The sequence below is a fragment of the Triplophysa dalaica genome, chromosome 9, assembly GCF_015846415.1.
Source record: "Triplophysa dalaica isolate WHDGS20190420 chromosome 9, ASM1584641v1, whole genome shotgun sequence".
In the NCBI taxonomy this organism is placed as follows: Eukaryota; Metazoa; Chordata; class Actinopteri; order Cypriniformes; family Nemacheilidae; genus Triplophysa; species Triplophysa dalaica.
This window is the reverse complement of record NC_079550.1, coordinates 21118529-21143223: the sequence shown is the minus strand read 5'-3', so window position 1 is coordinate 21143223 and position 24695 is coordinate 21118529. Positions and strand designations below refer to the sequence as shown.

Sequence of the window (24695 nt, the reverse complement as noted above, 5' to 3'; positions counted from 1 at the left end):
TTGTTTCTTTATGCACTTTTTATACAAGTTTGTTCTTTATTTTATTTGTTCTTGCTTTTTGTAAGTCTTTGCTGTTTAGCCAATTTCAACTTGCTGTTTACGCTCGAGAAAACGCATTTAATATTTACAGTGATGATTAACCAGCAGGGGTCCTTACTGAGCATTCCAACACATCTACATTTTCTTGTTATTTAGATTTATAGTATAACTTCTATCACAAACATATTACAATAATTTGTCCTCTTTGTTACATTTGGGAGATTAAGAACACTCAAAACTCCGTTCATGGTGTTTTAACAGTTTTAACAAATCTAGTCTAAAAGTGCTTTTATTCCATTAAGGTGCGCCACGCATTATCTTTCTTTGTTTACCGAGGCTGAACAGCATCCTACCTCTCTAAATGATCTGTGATCCAGATCTTGTCTCTGTAATCCCTCTAATGCTTTATAAACCCACTGTCACAAAGACCTAAAGGATACAGTCACCTCTTAAACCAGATCTGAAATATTGAAACACCAACCCTGCGCGCAATAGACAGATTTCTATTTGAGGACATGACAACGAGGTAATAATGGACACTAGTAACTGAAAAAAACTTATATTTAATGTATTTGTTTATCACGTAAAAAACGTTGTACCAAACATACCAACATCATTTTGGAACAAAACAAATTTGCTTAGTACGAAATGATTTCTTATTACGTTGTTTTCTTACTTTTTTCTTTCTTTTTCTCATAAAAAATCTACAAAGTATGTATTGTGGTAAAACTGCAGTGGAAAAGGTGTCTTGCAGTTTTTTTGCGAATGGTGACAGATAACCGGGTGTTTAATCTGCTCGCAGCCCTCGGCAGATTAGATGCGCGCTTCCATCAAAGCTCCGGCACAAGATTAAATCATTTCCTCGGTGTACCAAAAACCAAAGACGTTGTCGAGGTCGGCTGCTGGCAGATTTGAAGTTAATCTTCACAACGGATCCGTGTTTGCGGATCAGAGACTCGACTGTGTCCTCAATTGAGAGCGCGCACTGATGAAGGAACGTGCGCTCCCGGTGCGCTCCGGGCTCTTTCCTGCGCGTCCGGCTCCCATCAGCACCATCATGTCCTGAAATCACCCGGGAAGGGATGCATTTTCATTTTGACTTTTTAGGAAAGCATTGACCAATTAGCGCGTGGATATATGGAATGGGTGCGCGAATAGGGATCTTTGACTCCCGCCGGTACGAGTGAGTGGAAAGATGCTGCTCGGATGGAAATTATTCCCGTATGGTTGCAGTTTTGGCAAATGAAAAGAAGAAGCATATGGACGTTAAATGTTCCTCCTGCAGGTGTATCATGGCGAAGAAGAGAGCTGTTTGCTTTGTACTGCTGTGTTTCATGACAGAGTTGAGTCTGAGCGCGCAGCAGGTCTTGAGAATTGGTGAGTGTGAATTTATTTACTGAGATTTGTTGTTTAATGTCTATGTTGCGATGAGCCTGAATATGTGAACGGATCTTTCTATAAAAGAGTGTATTTGTCTCTTGGAAACGTGTCAATGGCCATGTCACACATAAAATATTTGCTATGGGTGAAATTGTCATGTCTCCACTATGGCACCACGGTCAAAATTGCAAAACATGGTTCAGAAAAGTAGATAAAAGAAGTGGTGGGTTTGATGTGCTGAGGTCATGTAATTTAGAAGATGTGATGGGGTAAAAATGCATATTTTAATTCACTGATTTCTTCTGATATGTTGTTGCATTTATTGGCCACTGACCCTGAGAATTCTAATATGTTCCAGTTATGAAACCATTTTACTGAGTAATAATGACATAATATTGAGATTCCGTTACTTTTTTTTAGGTTTAAGTCACAAAACTACAATCATAGTTTAAATGTGGGTGTTAAAAGGTATCTTAATAAAATTATTGTAATTTATTGTGTTTCTCTTATTCTTAGCTATTCATTATGATTTATGTATTAGATTTTGAATATAACATCTATTAACTTCAACACAGGCTGATTAGAAATACATTTAATTCTAAACCTGAATATATTTCAGTAATGTTATTTAACTACTGTTGTCAGAATGTTATGCACCACAGGCAGTTAATAATGTTAATCTTTAGAGCAGTGTAATAATGCCCTTTGTGTATTTAATCTTTTAGTCATTATCTGTGATGATCAGAGGTCGAATCTCATCCTTCTCCGTAACTTTTAATCCGCTCCATATGGTACACGTTTCAATTAGTTGCTTCAGTTTTTCTCTGGGTTCAAGTCAGATCTGTACCCTTCCCCCTGCAGCAGCTGGGTAATACTGACAAATCTTCCCTCTTAAGCATGTTAAACAAGCAGGACTAATCTGCTTTCTGCTCAGAGACCCACACAGTGGGCACTGACACGTGGGCACCCACCAGAACCTGACAAAAACCATGATGGTCACCGGTAACTACAATGCAATACTTTCTAGATCGTAAAATGCAGAATCTGCTATAAGTAAGCTTTGGTTAGTTCTGTGGTCAGAGATTTTAAATGTAAAAATGTTTTCTTACTGTATTTGGAAAGTTGAAATAAGGCCACAACTCTATGACGTTTATCATTAAATTGCTGTTATTTCACAATAATTTGACTGCCATAGATATGTTCATGTGTGCTTTTAATCACAAGCATTTTCACATAAGCATAAAATATCATATGACTCAGTGTTGCCAAGGAAAATGAAAAATAGTTTTTTAAATTGTATTATACATTTTTTCTTCATACAGTTTTTAAACATTTCTTTATCAGAGAGTACACGTGTAAGAAATCATCAGATCAGAACAGAGTTAGTCTCTCTCTCTCTCTCTCTCTCTCTCTCTCTCTCTCTCTCTCTCACACACACACACAACCACACACACGTGACTGCGTTCACTGTTCAGTGATAGTGAGATGTTGAATGAAGAAAGTAAACAACTGCATCTTTGTTCTTAAGTCTTGTGGCTGCTCTCTCACATTGCAACGAGGTTCATGTCTCATCTGAGTAACACAGCCACAGCTTTAATCACTGTTGATTAAAAAAAGATCAGACAAAAGCTCTAGTGATTATGGAAAAAATGCTTATTTATTTACCCGAGGAATCTGTCAATGAGAAATAAGCCATTGAATTCTCTAAAACATTGACCTGTTTCATCTCCTCCTGCCAGAAATGTATTTTGACCCAAATCTCAAGGGGTGTGTATAAAATGTGTTCTAGAATGAGAATTGTTTAAATGTTTTAATTCAATTATAAATACTTGCTAATAAATGGTAAAAAAAATAATTAAACAAGATTTTTTTCTTTTTAGTAAATCAAATGGTTTAAAAGGCAAAAAGACATCTGGAAACCGTCTTCTTTGTTTACAAAAGCTGTACAGGTTATGCGTGTGATGACAATTAAAAGTTGTTGGATATTTTTAATGAAAAGGATGAGACTTTTATTATGTCATGGAATAACTTCCTGTTTCAATAGGAAATGTATCAGTGTGTAGGCCTTGTCAAACAAACTTTTGTAACACTTTAAGGTGTTATTTATTAACAATTAGTTAATGCATTAGTTAAAGTGAACTAACAATGAACAATACTAATATAGCATTTATTAATATTAATAAATGTTAATTTCAGCATTCACTGATACATTATAAAAATCAATGTTGTCATTGTTAAAATTAGTTAATGCACCATCAATTTACATGAATAATTGTATTGACATGAACTAACATTAACAAGGATTAATAAATGCTGAAAAAAAGACTGTTCATCTAATGTTAGCTATTGCATTTACTAATTTTTAATAAAAGCACCTTATTGTAAAGTGTCAAATATAATTGCTTAATATTTAAATATACACAAGCCAACACAAGGCTTTTGGGAGGATCCAGGATGAATACATTTCACACCATGTGAGATTCTCAGCGGGTTTAACAAATCACAAAGGTTTGTGGGAAGGGATTGCTTTGAGGTCGGGGATGTAATTTACACGTGGATTTGCAATTTAAATGCTTTTAGTTAATCTGAATGGGGTGCAGAAAGTCTCTTTCCAGACGTGGATTAACGTGGGTCCAAGGTGACTTTCAAGTGCGAAAGATAAATGTCGATGAGGTGAACGTGGGTAAACGAAGATTCATTTTCATTATTATAAGAGAATAAGTTTATTAGACTGTGCTGCTTTGTTTTGTATGTAAATCTTTCTTGGCTTCTGTTACGAGAGCTGATTTTAGCAAACAGGTGTTTTTCTACCAAATTGCTTGTTGAATATGAAAGGCAGGCGTCAACTCATGGGTTATGCGTGAGATTCTTTTGGAACTGGGTTGTGTCACACAGCAAACCAGCATCAAGCCATCTGTACAATTTGATAAAAGGGTATTTAATGTAAAGACCCTGTGGACCCTGGTGATGTCAAGATGTTTATGATTACATATGTGACTGTAAATCCAGGTGCCCTGTAACCCGGCAACAAGCAGATGAGGACCATCATGTTTGAGTTCATCATGCCAGGAAGAGAAATTGTTCTTGTTTAAGATGGAAACTGAATTGACATTTAAAGAAATAAAAAATGACGATTCTGTTCTGCTCAAAGACCAACTCAGAGTATTGATATCTGAAGAGAAAGTGTAAAGAATTCTGGATAGGTGAATACTGTAGGCTTGTTTTTGAGGGCATGTGTGTGTTTCCCAAATGTTTCTCATTTGACTGTGTGTGTATGTGTACACAATCTATTCTCATCAATTGCGTACGCCATTGCAATATCGTAATATGTACACAAAAGTTCAATTGTGAGTGCATACATTATATCTATTTCTATTTTTATGATGCGCCAATTTTATCGTATGTGCGTATTATACGGCAATTTGTCCTATTATACGTTATTTAACTTTATTTTTTTAACTATTTCAGTGTTTTCTATTCATGTATACGTTTCAAAATTGCGCCCGCAATTTAACTTTGACACGTATTAAATGATATTCCAACAGTGTGTTATTTATATGCAGATCAATGACATCGGGTAGGTATGTCACGAGCGAATTAATATTGTAAGAAATAACTTGTTATAATCTGAAATTTTGATTCTTTGCCAATTTTGGACCTGTAAAAATGATACAGAATACAAAAATTTTAATGCCATTTTTTTATTTTATACCATGGTCTTTAAGAATACTGGATTCTGATTGGCTGGAAGGGGTGCATTAAAACCCTTTAACGCACAGGTAGCTCCAGTAAGTTTGATTACATTTAAATGTAACTGACACAATCACTGTAATTTTCACCTGTTTGATCTAAATTTTCACTGTAAACATCACAAATGATTTCACTTGGCAAATGACCATGGTATAAGCGGGATAATCCACAGCAGGGTTTGAATGCACTTTGCGTCGAGTGGTTCTTGGCCTCCAGGTTAAAACCCTTTAATGCACGGCTAGCTGTTGATTATCCCTTACATGTACCGTAGAACATTATATGCCTATAAAAATGAATACATGTATTCTTCTTTTGAAATCAATACCGCCATAAAATGTATGCAAATGCTACACAGATGTTCACTTTATCCAAGCAACATATTAATTACCTCTCTTAAATCCCATTTAAAGAAAATGATATTAAAATTTTTATAAAAAACAAAAACATCTGCAGTATGTAATATGCATAAATAACATGTTTATCTCAGAAATATATTACAAATGTCTGAGGTTGAAAAAACAACAATAATTTGCTTATTTTAAGTGAACATTAATAATGTGTCCTATAGACCCAAACACCACTCGGTGTTTTAATAAATGCCATTTATACAGATAAAACAAATCTACAGACGCAGGGATGATGAAGCTGTAGAGAGCGGTGAGGTGTATTTCACTGTTGAGTGCTTCCTTGGGAATTATTTCAACGAGTAAAGCTTTTCCACATATTAGATTTTTATATATTTTATATATAGCCTGTATGTGGATCTGCTTGTACAGCCACAGCAAAATATCATTACTTTAGCCTCAGAATAAAAAAACTGTATTTTTACAGAAATATTTTATTGGAGCAGACTCAGGAATCAGACGCTGGCTGGTGTGAGCCGCGAGCCGTAATTACTCCTGGTGTTTAAAGAGCTGAGATTGAGCGAATGTGTCGCCCACTCAGAGATCTCTGTGTGAGAATTAAAGGTGCCACAACACCGGCGGAAGAAAAAGGTCACCGGCAATCACAACCCATGGGGTGCTTTATACTTACAGTATAACTCTCATCTCTTACAACATCAATTACAGTTTCACAGAAAATCCTGTTGAAATTGTTTTGGGAGCGTTCACAATCAACCGCTGGCACCCGAGGACTGATTGTTTCTGATTTGTCATTTATGAACAGTTGAGCAGAAATAACTGATACGATGTGAAGTCATCTGTTCAAACGAAAAAAAGGGGAACAAAAATGAGAACTACTGAGAACGATTTCACATATACTGAAACTGCTTTAATTGTTTTAACAACTGGTGTTTATGTGCGTTCACCTTGTGTCATGGTGGATTTGTTTTATTTGTTTGTTTTTGTGACTGTCTGTTGTTATCTTCTGGATTATTTAGAGATTAGATCATGATTTAAATGGAAAATCTATAGACTGTTTCATGCACCAGAAATATTTATTTAGATAACATGAAAAACATAACCGTGTGTATGAATAACAACTTTATGACGAAGAGCATCAACCTCACAACAACAAAAAATAGCAATGTAAAAAAATTAAATGTTTAATAACCTTTTTTATAAAATAAATATACATGTTTTTCCTGTTATTTTACACCTAACTTTAATTTGCAGTCAATTCATATTGTTCAAAAAATTTTACCACGTTTCAAAAATATGAGAAAATACTGTAAAATTATAGATTTTTACAGTGCCATTGTTAAAAAATACATTTAATTCAATATCAAATCATTCAGTACAAGTTTCATTATTTAATTTTTTATTTCATTTTATTTAATTTTAAATAGTTTTTCATTTGTAACACTTTATTAATATATATAAAAAAATATTAATGTATATTTATGACTTCATGAAAATTATTTTCTCTTTCCATCCAGGAGGCATTTTTGAGACTCTTGAGAATGAACCAATCAGCGTCGAGGAACTTGCCTTCAAATTTGCTGTTACCAACATAAACAGGAACAGAACTTTAATGCCCAACACCACGCTGACCTACGACATCCAGAGAATCAACCTGTTTGACAGCTTTGAGGCCTCCAGACGAGGTCTTCTTCTTGATATCATACACCGTGCATGCTCACATAACTTTAATAGAAATTTAAATGCATGATATTTTGTTAAAGTAATGTTACTGATGATGTCATTGTGTGTGTGTGTAGCGTGTGATCAGCTGGCTCTGGGTGTGGCCGCAGTGTTCGGACCCTCTCACAGTTCCTCAGTCAGTGCGGTTCAGTCCATCTGTAACGCTCTGGAGGTTCCTCACATCCAGACTCGATGGAAACACCCGTCTGTGGACAACAAAGACAGCTTCTACATCAACCTGTACCCAGATTACGCCTCCATCAGCCGGGCCGTGCTCGATATCGTCCAGTTTTACAAGTGGAAAGCCCTGACTGTGGTTTATGAAGATGCAACAGGTGGGCCAAAAATATGTTCTCAAAGATATCTCTTAAAGTTTGCTCTTTAATAGTTCAGAACCTGTGCATTCATCCGCTGTGTTTCATAGATGATTTAAACGTGTTTCTTACAAAACACAAGTAGACTGTAAAATTGATAGATCTAACTAAGTTATAGTATCTCAAATAATTTGGTTGACATTTGGAAATGTTGATCTCTAAAAATTCATTGGAGACTTTGATATCAATATTAAAATATTTCAAAACTTCAACAAAAATCTCCATTGACTTTCAATTCAAGCTTGTTGCTGTCTGGGAGAAACTATTAAGATAAAATATATTTAATACAGTATGTGATCAATAAAATTAACGTTTTCTAAACACAGTAACCAGGAAAAGTGTCATTTATTCAAGATGTACAGATGTTTAAAATGATACACAATGTTCGCATGGGAACAGGAATGATCTTGTACATTCTTATATCATTAAATTGACTTGACAAATCGCATATACTTTTATTAGCATTTGTGCATTACCCATGTAGTCGATTGTTAGGATCTCATAAATTATGGACTTTTTCAAAAACTGTTCTGCGTTTGATAATTTTGTGGAAGGCGAGTGTGTATTTGCCCTGAGATCATATCTGGGATTATCTGTTTGCCATTATTATAAAAGTCTGCTACTTTATTATTAATACAAATGACATTTTTATTTAGCAGTATATGCAGTTAAACTCTTGTGTGAATTTTAAGCTATTTCATATTAAAGACTCAAGTTGAGCTTGAACTGTTATTGGAAATTTGCTAAATAAGGCGAATGGTTTAATTTAAAGGCTAAACCCATTGTCTTATTTGAAAAGCAGCTAACAAATGCCTTGAAAATAATGATAATGAAGTTTAATATTGTAGATATTAACAGACTGATTCAAGTGTTTCTACAGAACGTCTCATTGAGGGCATTTACATGCAGTCTTACGCCAATTATTGCGCCAATAAACTGACATATGTAAGGTCATGTAATCGCATAACACGGTTTTCTTTTATCAGGAAAAGGTCATAAACGGCCTTAGCAAAAAACGATCGACAGATGTAGTTTTTTTGCCAACTACTCCGATTTCGAGCTGCATGTAAACGCCTTTACCAGTTATGTGCGTCTGAAAGCGCAGTAGTAAAAGTCCCAAACGGAAGTAATAGTAAAATAACATATAAACGCCCGCTTTGGAATCATGCAGTTGAGGTAGAAACGTCAAAATGAAGAACTGTTGTTGCATATGCAGGTACTGCTGTCATGAGAAGAGATATAAAAATACAGCTTATGACCGTTTTCTCGCTGCATTTTTAATTACTAAACAGAATATCGACGAATACGTCACTGCACGCTTAGAAACCCGGCAACTCTCAAACTTCTGTGTAAACGTTTATAACTATGCATGTAAACACTTGAAAACAGGTTTTTTTAAGCTGATTTAGGATAGATATCCGTTTATTGTTCCATTTAAACGCACTCATACGTTTTTATATTCTGTCTTTTAAGGGCTGATTCGTCTTCAAGAGCTGATCAAGGCTCCGTCACGATACAGTATCAAGATTAAAATCCGTCAGTTGCCGACCGGCAGTAAAGATGCCCGGCCGCTGCTGAAAGAGATGAAGAAGGGAAAAGAGTTTTGTGTGATCTTTGACTGCTCGTATCAGACCGCGGCTGACGTCCTCAAGCAGGTCTCATGTTCTGCAAACATGTTATATGTGCACATTTGATGATGTAATGTTTGCCCATGAAGAAACACTGATGTCTGTGTGTCTCTGTTTATCTGCTGTAGCTGTTGTCTATGGGCATGATGACAGAATATTATCATTTCTTCTTCACTACTCTGGTGAGTCTCCTGAACGGTTTTGTTGTGTTTTTTTCTGTGGTGTCTTGTACTTTTTTATGTGGAGAGAAATTTGGCATGTTTTTGTCTGCAAATTTAATTGTTAAAAATCATCTTTTTGCAATATAAAGACCAGAGACACCAAAGCATAATGCAGGTCTCTCAATGTAATGTAGTGAGTCCTTGAAGAATCTTTTCACAAATGTCTCATTTTAATAACTTTCCATGAATTCTCCTGTAGTGTAAGTTGAATTAAGTTAGTTTATTTGCTGCTGTGCCTTGAAGATTTTCTGGAACAGAACATGTGCAATATAAAAATCTAGCAGAATCACATTACAAACCAGAGTGAGAGTGAGTTTTTTCGCAGTATATTGTCCATAAATATTTTTCCTACTTAAAAAAATAAACAGTTGTTTTTTTTACGCTACATTTCAGGACCTGTTTGCGTTGGACCTGGAGCCGTACCGTTACAGCGGGGTGAACATGACGGGTTTCCGTTTGTTGAACATCGACCGTCCTCAGGTGGCGTCAGTGGTGGAGAAATGGTCCATGGAGCGACTGCAGGCTCCGCCAAAACCTGAGACCGGCCTGCTGGACGGAATGATGACAGTGTGTGATCTGCGTATCTGACCATTTTACACATACTATGAGTCTGTTCATAACTCATCAAAACAGAACGATGGCAATTGAATAGCACATAGTATAATTATTTACTTATTTACATATTTCATTTAAAAAACATGTTTCGATTGTAAAGTGTTGAAAAAATTAAACGGTAACACTTTAGTGGGACGACCGATTCTCACTATTAACAAGTTGTGCATATTATTAGAATATCAGCTGTTTATTAGCACATATAAAGCACATGTTCTTTATGACCAACTATCATTCTAGCTATTAATAAGCACCGAATTAGGAGTTTATTGAGGCAAAAGTCGTAGTTACTAGTTTGTTAGAATAGAGAATTGGACCTTAAAATAAAAAAGTGTGATCCAAAAAAACATTGCAATACCAACTTTTTTGTTAGTACTGTACATTTTTATTGCATTAGCTGTGATATTTGTTCTTGGTTGTCTCACTCTGCAGTGAAAGACATCCGGGAACAGGGTTTAAGACTAGTCCCAGACTAACATAAATGTTTTGAAGTTTCTTGATCGAAAACAACTTGCGATGACATATCTTTAAATATATAAGTATGATTGTTTCACCAGTAATGTTTTTTTGTAAATTATGTTTTTTAAATGACTTCAATAACATGAATAAACTAAGGCCTAGTCCTGGCTTAAGATAACCCCTGTCCGGGAAACTGCCCCTTAAATGTTTAATTTAAGTGCCACTTATGATATATTTTTTGTGTGTTTCTCTACAGACAGAAGCGGCGTTGATGTATGATGCTGTATATATGGTTGCTGCCGCATCTCAGCGAGCGTCTCAGGTCACAGTGAGTTCTCTTCAATGCCACAGACACAAACCCTGGCGCTTCGGCTCACGCTTCATCAGCATGTTCAAAGAGGTAAAAATATCGAGTGCTCCAAAATCTCCAAATAAACTTGTGATTGTTCAGTGTTTTGAAAATTGTCCTGCACGAGCGATATTTTGAGTCTGTTAGAAATAAAGTTATAAATTGCTGCAGGAGTAATTTACCTTATGGACATTGTCTCAGTGAGATCATTCAGCTTGCTTGTTTTAGAGTTGTGTTTTGCAGAAAGTTGTCGAGTCAGCGTGTTGGATGAGATCTTTAATGACTTCATCTGAGATCTTTACTCAGAGACTCATTAGAGCATCTTCATTTATTGATTCTCCTCGCGATGGCAACATGCCTGAAAATAAACCCTGAGCAAACATTCATCTTGGATTCATTGAGTTTCAAGCCTCGGTAATGGATATGTGGTGTTATGATGAGAAAAGTTAAGATTGAAGTACACTGGAAAAATGTATTTGTGTTATTATTTTTGTCTTGTTTTACAGTTAAAATCTACTCGAGAAACAAAATGTCTTGTGATGTTTAAGGTCTTTGCACATACAGCTTTTGTGTGCGTTTTTCTGTATTTGTCGCGCGTTTGTAATGTGTCTCTGAATTGTCAAAACACCAAAAATGCTTGCTACGGATGCAAAAGACACAGAAAATCGGACAGAGTCGGAGGAGGAAAATATCGAAGGCAGTGTGTAAATGTGAATGACACAACGTGAGGTCATATTTATTTTTTAATGTGAATAAATTTCGGACTCAAATTTCGGATTCAATGTGAAATGGCCTTCAGTCTTTATTTTCTTTCGTGTATGCTTAAAACAAGGAAAAAAACAGGCCAGTTGAGTAAGAAAAAAGACTTAATTCAAGTTCAATATTAATATAAGTTTAATATTACTTCAATGTCCTTTTGCTAAGATTTGCCTACACAGTTTGTAAAGTGTATGAAGATTTATTGATGTATTGTAGTCATTCCAGTCCAGTGTTTGTTTAATTTCAACAAAATCAAATCTCAGGATTGACATAAAGTGATCCAACAGCAATGTAAAAGACTGACAGCATGACAAGACACATGAAAACTGTCATAAAAATCAAGGTTATCACATAAAAAGTATTTTTGTAACTTTTCCTAATTGCATGTTACCGTTTTATTGCTTAAAAGTGAATCTGTTTTCGTTGAATCAATTTCTCCGGTTTTCATTTTCTGCAAAATAGAAACAATATTTTTATTTGAAATCTGGTAGAAATATTGTTAGTAATTCACAGAATGAAATAAAAATGATCATTTTATCTAAAAACATACCTACAAATAGTAAATTCAGAAAAACTGAAAAAAGCACATTGGGGAGTAAAACCCTCTTACGAGCTTGTTGTGACGGCACCGATATGCATATCGAGGGTCTTCGATACATCTTTAGATTTTCTTCTTCATCGTCTTTTAATTATTGGGTTATATAGCACTACATCTTTGTCAAAGTGCTGCTTGTTATACACTCTCTGGTTAGTTAACACATCGCTTTGTGCAGATAAATATGGACAGTAACCTCCAACTGTGTTTTGTAATGAGAATGTGGGACTTTCAGAGCAATCCACACTAAGCTCTGCTGGATGTCTTTTTTCTGTAATTGAAACTTACTGTACATGTGATGCTATCTAAAGCACAATGTGATGATGGACGGGACGGATCAGCTCAGATTTAGACTAGTAAGTAATGAATAGAACAAATCTTGAAGCTTTCTGTAAGACCTCAGAATGTGATGATGATGAAGGAATGCTATCAAGACCCTTTAATTCTTAAAACAGCGAATTACAGACATAATCCATTGGATTTGTTCATCACAGTATTCAGTCTCACATTGTGATATAGTGTGGTCAGAGAAAATGTGTTGAATTATTTGCGCAGATGAGCTTTTTCATTTGGCTTGTGGTCACAATTTGAGCTCACATTTTCTGTGAGGTTGATTGAGTTCATTTACTACAATAACACCTCTATATTGAGTTGATCTATTGCGTTGGGCACTTCTGGTGATCCTGTAATGGCGCTGTGTGTGATGTATTACTCTTGAGCTCTCTCCAAAATCTTTTTGTCACTGGGCAAATGGGGTATTTAAGACAGATTTTACAAAGCAGAGAAAAATGATTTAATTTGTGTGTTCAGCAGGTTGTGTTCATGCATCGCCAACAACATTAAAACCAGTTAAAGGGGAATAAATGGTTTAATTATTTTGTGAAGAGAGAGAGAGAGAGAGAGAGAGTGTTCTGCACTTATATGTGTACTGTAAATTCAGATCAATCACATTCTCTTGTAAAAATTCCTTACAGAATGTTTTTGCAATCTTCTGGTTTCTGAATGCAATAACTTAAGGAACATATCATTATAGCAAATCTGCATTGGTGTCCATTAGTTAATATCTAGTTCTTAAATGTTGGCCAGACCAAGCCAGGGTCAAAAATCTCAAATCTAAGCTAAAAGCCCCAAATACATACGCAGTCCACGCCAATAGTCCTGCAACACTGTAAAAAAAAAAACATAATGTTTACAAAATTGTTCTGTCTTTTTTACAGATTTTGCACGTTTTTAAATTAAAATTTTAAACAGAAAATTCAGCAAATTTACAAGAAAAAACATGAAAACTAGATTTTTGTGGGGTAAACAACTATTATTTTACGCTATATTTTGGCAACCCAGCTTTGGTAAATGTTGTATTTGTACAGAATTTGTCTATTTTTTAACTAAGGTAAATTACAGGAAAATACTTCTTATTTACAAGAAAAAGTGATCTGCATCATACCTGCATCACCCATGCATTGTGTGTTGGTCTGCTTTTGCCCAAGTGTAATCATCAAACCAAAAACTTGTGCGGAAACTGAAAGAAGTGCACTATTATACGACATCTAGACTCCATCTGTCCTCTTTCTTCCTATAGGCTCAGTGGAATGGACTGACGGGACAGATCATCATAAACAAGACAGACGGACTGAGGAAAGACTTTGATCTGGATGTCATCAGTCTGAAAGAGGATGGGATAGAAAAGGTAAAAACAAAACACCATCATGGTTTCATGTAAACCGTTTACATCGTTCTTGTATCATGTGACGTCTTAACGTGTGAAGTCTTGGCTTTGTTTTCTTTAAAACAGTTTATGGAAGGCGGTCGCTTTAACAAAGTGTGGAAGAAGGTTTGTATTGCATGTCAGAAACGTGACCTTCCCTACGTGTGGTGGTACACTAATGCTATCAAATGGTAATACCATGGTATTTGAGTGTATACCGTGATACTGAATGATTCTTTCATGCACATCACTTTATGGTACACAAAACAGTTATTATGTTCAAAACTAATGGTATTACCACACAAAGGAAAACCCATAATATTACCTTATATCATGACCAAAATACCATGGTATCTTTTCGTTGGTTCCCCTCTATTTGAAGTGAATCCTATATTATTAAACAAGTTGCCTATTGTTTTTTCATACCTCCCTGGCTAAAGGAAGGGATTAAACTTGAAATTGTTTTATTATGGTTGTAATGATCTTATTACTCATTTTTACTCTTGCCAAAGTTGGCAGCTTTGTTCATCCGATCATAAACCAACATAAAGTGACTTTCCAATGCTCCGAGGCGTGCATTTAGAGACATCCCATCATTCTGTTATGAGCTCATTAATGCAGAGAGCTGGTGTGATAAAGCATCTGTTTGTGAGTACATTAATACTCTCTTAATGTATATTTTATCAGACAGAAGTGACGTAGCGTGGAGAATGTAAGGAGGTGGCCTGACAGAATCACCTCAGAGGAGAGAGAGCACTGTCACTGTTTACATGGGCGTTCTTACGTTTACATTAAAGAATGTCATGATAAAGGAAAGTTGGTGCTTATATACAGTACAGTAGAAATGATATGAAGCACTTTTACAACAGGCTGAATTAAAAATGAATGGACCTTTGTTACGGTATATATATTGATCCCAGTTTACCCCTTAAAGGGACAGTTCACCCAAAACTAAAATTCTTTCATCATCTACTCATCCTCATGTCAGTTTAAACCTGTATGACTTTCTTTCTTCTGCAGAACACAAAAGAAGATATTTTGAAGAAACAACGGTGGCACCCATTGACTTGCATTGGTTTTGTGTCCATACAGTAAAAGTGAGAGGGTGCCGCTGGTGTTCGGTTACCAACATTCTTCAAAATATCTTCTTTTGTGTTCTGCAGAAGATAGAAAGTCATACAGGTTTGAAATGACAAGAAGATGAATAAATGGTGACAGAATTGTTTATTTTTGGATGAAGTATCACTTTAATGCTTCTGTTGTCTGGTTTTCCTTTTGCCTTGTTACACCTGTGCTAGTTTCTATGAAGTGACAATTGTGTTGCACAGAAACACACTTCAGCTTTAAATATATTTTTAAACCATATTTTTGACTATTCTTACGTTTACATCAGCCAGCTTTAAAATGTAGGAACTATGTGGGTCTGTATCTGTTCAGATCGGCGTGTGGAACTCGATCACAGGCCTTAACCTGACAGACAGCAACAAAGACAAAAACACCAATGTGACGGACTCCATGGCCAACCGGACGCTCATCGTCACAACTATTCTGGTAAGAATTAACACACGATCAGTGCATATAAAACAATCTGCTGAAACTTATCAATGAAGTTATATTTGTATGCAGGAAAACCCGTATGTGATGCATAAGAAGTCTGATAAGCCTCTGTATGGAAACGATCGGTTTGAAGGCTACTGTCTGGATCTGCTGAAAGAGTTATCCAACATCCTGGGCTTTTCCTACGAGGTCAAACTCGTGACTGATGGAAAATACGGAGCTCAGAATGATAAAGGAGAGTGGAATGGTATGGTCAGGGAACTGATAGATCATGTGAGTCACTTAATTTTTTATCAAGTACATTGTTTTGTTTTGTTGAGCATATCTGTAAGCTTAAAATAAGACTCTTGCAAAATAAGCACAAAATGCTGATGACTCATCCTGCACCAAACAGATTTGTGTCCAATCAGATGCTTTCTATAATGTCCCACCTGCACCTTTAGCAGTAACAAATCAGGTTTAAATATAACTTAAAGCCTATTGGCTACGTGTGTATGAAGGATTTCATTGGCTGTTCAATTCTCATTCGTTTCAAACCAAACTACATCAAATATCTCACCGGGTTTGTTTCCAGGTGGCAGATTTGGCCGTGGCTCCGCTCACCATCACTTACGTGAGAGAGAAAGTCATTGACTTCTCAAAGCCGTTTATGACTTTGGGAATCTCCATTCTCTATCACAAACCTAACGGGACAAATCCAGGTGTGTTCTCGTTCCTGAACCCTCTGTCTCCAGACATCTGGATGTACGTGCTGCTGGCCTGCCTCGGGGTCAGCTGCGTTCTCTTCGTCATTGCCAGGTAACATCCATTTGAACCTTCAGATTCGATTCAGTCACCCATAACTCATTTAATTGTTGTGTAGGATCACTGGTCCTTTGCTCTGGTTTTGCTACCCAGTGTTCTGTCAGGTGTTTGTGCGTTTGCTGCAGTATGGCGGTGGTTCAGAAATACTTGGCTCTTCTTTTACATCTGTGCAAAGTCATCCACTTTTTTCTGTTGTAGGTATATTTGTGCTTTACAAGTCAAAGTGATGTTAAATGTCAATAATGCATATTCTCGCTCTTATTCTGAACATTTCATTGGTGCTGTTTAGTTCCAAGAAAATGTTTTTAGTCCCTCCGCCATCCTGTCCAGAAACCTTTGTTCACTGGTTTATTTTTATTTTTATGCATTTTAATTTTAATTTACAAGTGTTAATAAACCAAAGCGGTGGATGGGATTGTAAAGGTGACAGTATTTGTCTTTCTGCAGGTTTACACCGTATGAATGGTACAACCCTCATCCCTGCAACCCAGATTCTGATGTAGTCGAGAACAACTTCACTTTAATAAACAGTGTTTGGTTTGGAGTTGGAGCCCTGATGCAGCAAGGTGTGTGATTCTGCTTTACATCAACATTTATAAACACTCTACAGATTTCTATAATTCTGTCATATATCTAATTCTGTGTTTCATGTGCGAGATGTGGGTTTAAATGAAAGACATTAAGTATGTTTCATTTCTAACTGCTTGTTGTACTGGTATTTCATGGACAGGATCGGAGCTGATGCCCAAAGCTTTATCCACCAGGATTGTTGGAGGCATCTGGTGGTTCTTCACTCTCATCATCATCTCATCATACACAGCTAACCTGGCCGCCTTCCTCACTGTGGAGAGAATGGACTCGCCTATAGACTCGGCCGATGATCTGGCCAAACAGACCAAGATAGAGTACGGCGCTGTGAGGGACGGCTCCACCATGACCTTCTTTAAGGTTAAACAGCACACCTATTTTAAAATATATACTGTAATGGATGATCTTCATAGAAAATATATATCATAACAAAAAAACATGAAGTTTATTGTGTTAAGTATATTTATTGGAAGGTCAGGTAGTAAGAATACTAATATCAATGTGCAATGTGTTTTATTTATTTATTTTTGTTTTTATTTTTGTAATGGCAGGCCCTTAGTTTTGTCTTTTCATAGTGAAAACACAGTTTAAAACTGTAAAAAATAAATACAAGTAATTTCAATTTACTATTCCGTATAAAAAACAGTTGACATTGTTTTTTTATTTTGATGAGTAGAAATGCAATATTTACAAATTTAATAATTTATATAAGGCAGCATTTTATTTTTCAGATCATTTGTGTAAATGAAGTGTTTATTATGCCCTTTTTTCCCAGAAATCCAAAATCTCCACCTATGAGAAGATGTGGGCGTTCATGAGCAGCCGTAAGAACACGGCTCTGGTGAAGAATAACCGCGAGGGGATCCAGCGTGTGTTGACCACTGACTACGCTTTACTGATGGAGTCCACCAGCATTGAATACATCAGTCAGAGAAACTGTAACCTCACACAGATCGGAGGACTCATCGACTCAAAGGGCTACGGCGTGGGCACTCCTATCGGTATGCTGCTTAAGAAGATGTTTAATACGGTAACATGCTACTTTTTCCCTTCTGTTAACTTCTGATGTTCTCGCTCAGGTTCACCGTACAGAGATAAGGTGACCATCGCTATCCTGCAGTTACAGGAAGAAGGGAAGCTTCACATGATGAAGGAGAAGTGGTGGAGAGGAAACGGTTGTCCTGAGGAGGACAGTAAAGAGGCCAGCGCTCTGGGTGTGGAGAACATCGGAGGAATCTTCATCGTGCTGGCGGCCGGACTCGTCTTGTCTGTGTTTGTGGCGATCGGGGAGTTTATCTACAGGTCCAGGAAGAATCTGGACATCGAGGAGGTGAGCGTGGGACAGTGCGAATGGCACAACAAGTACTGAGGGGACATCTCAGACCCTTGTTTGCCCACCAGAGGATTTTTCATCCTCAATGCATCCAAGCTCAGGCACACGCTGAAGGAACTTTGCTTGGGATGTTGTGTGATCACCTCTGCTGTGCTGGGACGACAGTTTTACAAAGTTGCTAACAACATTTTTACCTTTTCATTCAGGTTTATTTCAGATCTGAACGAACTATGACTTCATATATCTGTGTCATTGAAATGTTTTGAGAAAGAAGAACCGATGTTTCAAACAGGACTGCTGTATTGTAGATTAGATCATTGTCATGTAGATTGTAGATTTTAAAGACTTGAACTTTTTTCTTTACAGATATAGTCCCTCCTAATCTAATTTATATGACGTGGATATGAGTTTTCATAAAGGTGCTGTGTGCCATAATTTGGGATGTTTAAAAACGTTCTCCTGTTCTAGTTTAGTGAACACAGACTGAAGTTACACACTTCACCTTTCAAAGCTCGTCTCCATTGTCTGCGCCTTTGTTTTAAACTTCTTGGTTTTTGAAGACTGTTATTAAATTTTGTCTTAAAGCTCAATGTTTATCTGAACCCTGTACTTTTAACAATAAAACATGTTTATAATGCGGTTTCATCATGAATTCATGTGCATTCAGCATCTTCTCAATGAATTGAGCCTTTGCATCAAACTGTCTGAGGTTTGTGTATTTTGATGAACTCTGGGATTGGGTTTAAAACTGCTTTCATTTTTCTTCACTGGACCATAATCCTCTAACCCTGAATCCTTAATGAAAACGGAGAGTTTTTAATCTGGCGTACACCAGCGCAGGATTTACAGAACTATGACCTTGTGTTTTGGCACAGCTGTTTATCTCTCAGATCTGCTCTCTGCTGCTCTGAACTGTGCTTGTGTTGAGTGACATGACACTACATATCTATCTACAACAATGTTTGTACAGAAAATTATGAATAAATCCTTTTCAGATTAAGAGAAAAGTTCATTGCAGATGTTTGTGGTCCCTTGAATCAAACCTAGAATTATTTGGTTGCTCTATAATTAAATACATAATGTAGCAACAGTACTGTAATCAGCATTATGTTTGTTATCGTGAAAACATGTCCTTAACCAAAAAGTAACTTTTACAAGTTTAATTGGACACCTTTAAATTATTAATAATGTGCTGCCATCTGCTGGTGAACTACTGCAAACGTTGCGCCTGTTTATCCATTAAACAAGTAAACTTCAAAAAATTCTTAATTTATAACTGAAAACGGGTCGAAAGAAATAGATGCTTATATTTCGATAACTATTGTTAAAATGAATAAAAAAATAATTTTTGTGAAGATATTGATTAAGCCACTAGATGGCACTACATTATAAGTCAGTGATATGTAACGGACATTGTTCAAGAATCAGGAAAGTGACATCGTAGAGAATAAATAGTGTTAATCGAGAATAAAACAACAAATTCTCAATCCGTTCATCTAAAAGACACTGGACGGTGTGCACATGTCGTTAAGCTCTGATAGAGGTTGAGTTATTGCTGTGAATAAACGAACAACTAGACACGCTGACGTATGTCGTTTGTATACTGTCGCCGTCTGGTGGCGATTTGAATGAACTACAGTTTGTAAAAATATTTTTTGGTTGCTCTATAAGATTAGATTAGATTCAACTTTATTGTCATTACACATATACAAGTACAGTGTAACGAAATGTATTTTAGGTCTAACCAGAAGTGCAATTAGCAAGTGCAGGATATACAGTGTTAATAAATACAGAATACAATATTAGGAAACAAAACAACAAATAAGTTGCTTATATATGAATTATTTGTTTGCTCTATAAGTTGAGATATAATGTAGCAACAGTACTGTAATAAGCATTATGTTTGTTATCGTGTAAATATATCCTTAACCAAAAAGTAACTTTTACAAGTTTTATTGAACACCTTAAAATGATTAATAATGTGCTGCCATCTGCTGGTGAACTACTGCAATCGTTACTCGTGATGTAGTCTGCACTTGTTTATCAAATAAACAAGCAAACTTCAAAACTACTTATGATTCTTAAATTATGACTGAAAACGGGTCGAATGAAATAGATATTTATATTTCGATAACTATTGTTAAAATGAATTAAAAAATAATAATTGTGAAGATATTGATTAAGCCACTAGATGGCACTATATTATAAGTCAGTGATATGTAACGGACATTGTTTATTCTCTACGCTGTTACTTTCCTGATTCTTGAACAATGTTAATCGAGAATAAAACAACAAATTCTCAATCCGTTCATCTAAAAGACACTGGACGGTGTGCACATGTCGTTAAGCTCTGACAGAGTTTGAGTTATTGTTGTGAATAAACGAACAACTAGACACGCTGACGTATGTCGTTTGTATTCTGTCGCCGTCTGGTGGCGATTTTAATGAACTACAGTTTGAAAAAATATTTCCTGCACTTCACGTTTGCAAAAAAAGACGTACCTAGGCTGAAAAGTCAACGCTGGAATATTACTACTAATACCTCAACAAACTACATGCATCTATATGGGGAGTCTGCAGACCTGGAGCATGCAGTTTTGCGCCCCCAGGCAGTTTTACGCCCGGCAGTTTTACGCCCCTGCTGTTACTTATTTCTCCAGTAGGGGGAGTTGATTGACAAAGTAAAATATGAATCAAACTGCTAACCAAATATCTTTAGTCACCATTATTTTTTGTTGACAATGTAACGATATGCAGAACAGTTTAAAATATTTGTAGATATCTACTAATGGTCTTAATACACAGTTTACAGGAGACAATTGATTTGCAATTGCAAGTGCAAAGTGTTTTAGTGAATTGAAAAATTAATAATACACACGGTTGGATCAGATACTGAGTACAAAAATAATATATAATATAATGTGGCCTAGTTATATACAAATATATATATATATAAAACTTGAGTGTTTGTTGTGAATGTATAGGCATGTTATAAAGTTACCTTCAAATAACAAGACAGTACAACTGCATGATCATTTAATATTTGTTTAATTATTTCCAAGTATTATTACAAACGAGATCAATGAGATTAATTAGCCAGCCAACAACTACTATTAAGAAAACAAGATGGATTAATTGAGCACTAACAATCACAAACGTGATAAAACCCACATAGGGTGCTCATACAATTTAATCCAGATCATTAAATTAAAATATTCAATGGAAAATATCAAGAGGTATATTGTATTTAGGATAGATAATGGGATCATCTCTTTAACCACTCAAATCAAGATCCATATGGGACTTATGTTTTCAATTTGAGTTTGAACATGTTTGTGGTTGTTGGTGCTCAATTATTGATTTTTTTATTTAAAAAAAAACTTGAGTATGTGTGCAGCTAAACTGAAATAGTTTATATATAATATAGAATGGAAGTTAACAGGGTCAGAAGAATACCAGGACAGGCCATCTCGCATTGACTACGGAGACAAAATGAGAATAAATTATAAAGAAAATAAATATGAAAATGAGTAAGAGATATCGAGTTGGCCTACACGTGGTCAGCTGAGGTTGATCCAGACACAACATTGACCTGGTCGCCAATAAGTATTAATTGTATTGTCTTTGAGTTTAAATAACACTCACCAATATCCATCCATCCATCCATTTTCTACCGCTTATCCGAACTACCTCGGGTCGCGGGGAGCCTGCGCCTATCTCAGGAGTCATCGGGCATCAAGGCAGGATACACCCTGGATGGAGTGCCAACCCATCGCAGCTCACCAATATCTATATTCATGGGCGCCGTAAAGGGGTGGAAGGTTAGGACGATTCTAAGGGCCCAGCCTGATTTAGGGCCCAGAAGAGCAGACCCCCTTTTTATTTTCCTATTTCTTTTCTTTTTTATACATACATTAAATGTGCTAGGGGCCCTCGTGCACTAAATGTGTATTTTGTCCGTTTTGACGATAGATTTAATATTTAAAAAACAAATAATGTATTTACTGTTTCAGTCACACCCCTCCCTGCTCCCTCACAATGGTTCATTCCACCTGCGCTGTCCGAGCTACGATCAATAGTGTAGCGTCTTTTGTTAATTGGACTTGTTATGATGCAGCGCAGACAGTGACACACGCAGACATGTCACATCAAAAGTCAGGGCATCAAAAACGTTAAGAAAAGAAGGAAAGAGAAGACAGAGAACGCCAAAGTCGACAGTATGTCACACAGTTTTTCAAAAAGAAAGGTAGCTTGACCTAATCCTGTATTCCAAAACTTATTTTTGTTGCTACATGACCTGCTTTTATCTAGCGAGCTTAGTAAAATAATTACTGAATTATGAACACAGAATCAGCGGCTGCTGCACACCCACGTCCTCCTTCCCCCACGTCCCACGTCCCCGTCTTAATCAGCCGAACAAGGTGAGCCTGAGCGCGAAACTTCGCGAAAATTTTAGCCTCTAAACACGTCTTACCTACTGTGTTCGCCACATGATGATAACTTTGCAAAACAAAAAGTAATCTACACGCTTCAAAAATTACAAAATCAGTTTGACGGTGTGTGTCGTGTGTTCTGTGAAGTGACAGTGCTGCTGCTACGATCGATGCTGTCAAACTTGACGTTCTTAATATGAATAAAATGCCCCAGAAAAAAATTATATAAAATTGAATAAAACGTGTCTCTACTGTAGCTGATGTTTCCTGATTGAGCAGTTTGACCCAGCTGAAGCTTGTTCATGTAAAGTATATGTCAATATGTGTACATAATGTTCTGTTGTGCTTGCAAATGCAATTGAGATAATAAATGTTCTCCCTTTTATGTAAACAAGTACATATTTCTATATTTTTTTCTTGTTTTTGTAGGCTTTGTACTCATCGTTAAACATTTTAACTATGCAATGTGCTAATTATCTTTTTTTTAAGTATACAGGGCATGTTTATTGGGTTAAATTTTATCTGTAAAAAATGTAGGGGGCCCAGAAATTTTGGTTTCCATAGGGCCCAGAATTTCTGGCGGCACCCCTGCTCATATAGCCTAACAAAGTATACGGAACCATTCATTCATACATTTTTTTTGTTAGAGTAGATAGCATTTTAGAGTAGATAACTTGCCAAGCAAGTTTTACTTGGTGATACCTGTCCTTTGAATACTTGAGTATATCTCTAACATTATAAACACTTCCCAAATCCTTTTTCAAAAGGGTGTTTAACTGTTTGGAAGCAGATCTCCTAAAAATAGTTAATACCTCACTGCTCTCAGGACCTTCCCTTAAAAATGCAGTTGTCAAACCTCTTCTAAAAAAGGGCAATCTAGACAAAACCTTACTGTCTAACTACAGACAAATATCAAATCTTCCTTTTATAGGCAAGATCATTAAAAAGTTTGTCTTCAATCAGTTGACCAAATTCTTGAACTCAAATGGCTACCTGGACAATTATCAGTCTGGTTTCTGTCAGCATCATAGTACAGAAACAGTGCTCATTAAGATGATTAATTATATTCGATTGAATTCTGATTCAGGCAAAATATCAGTTCTGGTTTTACTAGATCTCAGTGCTGCTTTTGACACGGTAGATCACACCATGCTCCATAATATCTGGAAATAATGAAAAAGTACCAAATTGCCTACCACAGCTATGCAGATGACACTCAGATCTACCTATCCCTCTCACCCAATGACTACAGGCCTATTGACTCTCTTTGCCAATGCATTGATGAAATTAACAGCTGGATGTGTCAAAACTTCCTTCAGTTAAATAAAAACATTCATATCAAAACAATAAGCAAATCAGCCTACTACCATCTCAGAAACATAGCCAGAATCAGATGTTTTGTATCAAGCCAAGATTTAGAGAAACTAGTTGATGCTTTCATCACCAGCAGGGTGGATTACTGTAATGGACTCCTCACAGGTCTTCCCAAAAAGAGCATTAGACAGCTGCACCTCATACAGACGCTGCTGCCAGGATTCTGACTAGAACCAAAAAAATCTGGGTTTATCACTCCAATCCTCAGGTCCTTACACTGGTTACCAGTTACTTTTAGAATCAACTTCTAAGTATTATTAATTGGCTATAAATCACTCAATGGTCTAGGACCTAAATACATCTCAGATTTGCTCATTGAATATAAACCAAACAGACTCATCAGGATCAAGTCAGTTAGAGATAACAAGGATTCATTCAAAACAGGGCGAGTCAGCGTTTAGTCATTACAGCACCCGTAGCTGGAATCTGCTTCCAGAAGACATCAGACATTCACCAACAAAAGCTACTTTTAAATCCAGATTAAAAACACACTTGTTTAGCTGTGCATTCAAAACCTGAGCACTGTGCTGGTTTACATCAACTGCACTTCTATTTCTAATATATTTTTATTTTGCTCATATTCTTTTTATATATACACTCACATTTTTAATCAATTTTATTGCTGTTTTATTGTTTCTTAAAATCTAAAGT

General features: G+C 36.2%; 1 protein-coding gene across 1 annotated transcript; it reads left to right on the top strand.

The window, feature by feature from the left end:
* Nucleotides 1–382: 382 nt before the first annotated feature.
* On the top strand, nucleotides 383–18870 carry LOC130428375 (glutamate receptor ionotropic, kainate 1-like). Its single transcript, XM_056756351.1, has 15 exons — nucleotides 383–1416; nucleotides 7049–7216; nucleotides 7331–7588; nucleotides 9101–9282; nucleotides 9384–9437; nucleotides 9870–10043; nucleotides 10804–10947; nucleotides 13830–13937; nucleotides 15393–15506; nucleotides 15582–15785; nucleotides 16087–16310; nucleotides 16764–16882; nucleotides 17047–17264; nucleotides 17680–17905; nucleotides 17984–18870. The coding sequence occupies exons 1-15, from the start codon at nucleotides 1263–1265 to the stop codon at nucleotides 18271–18273; spliced, it is 2637 nt and encodes an 878-aa protein (XP_056612329.1). The 5' UTR covers nucleotides 383–1262; the 3' UTR covers nucleotides 18274–18870.
* The last annotated feature ends 5825 nt before the right edge of the window (nucleotides 18871–24695 follow it).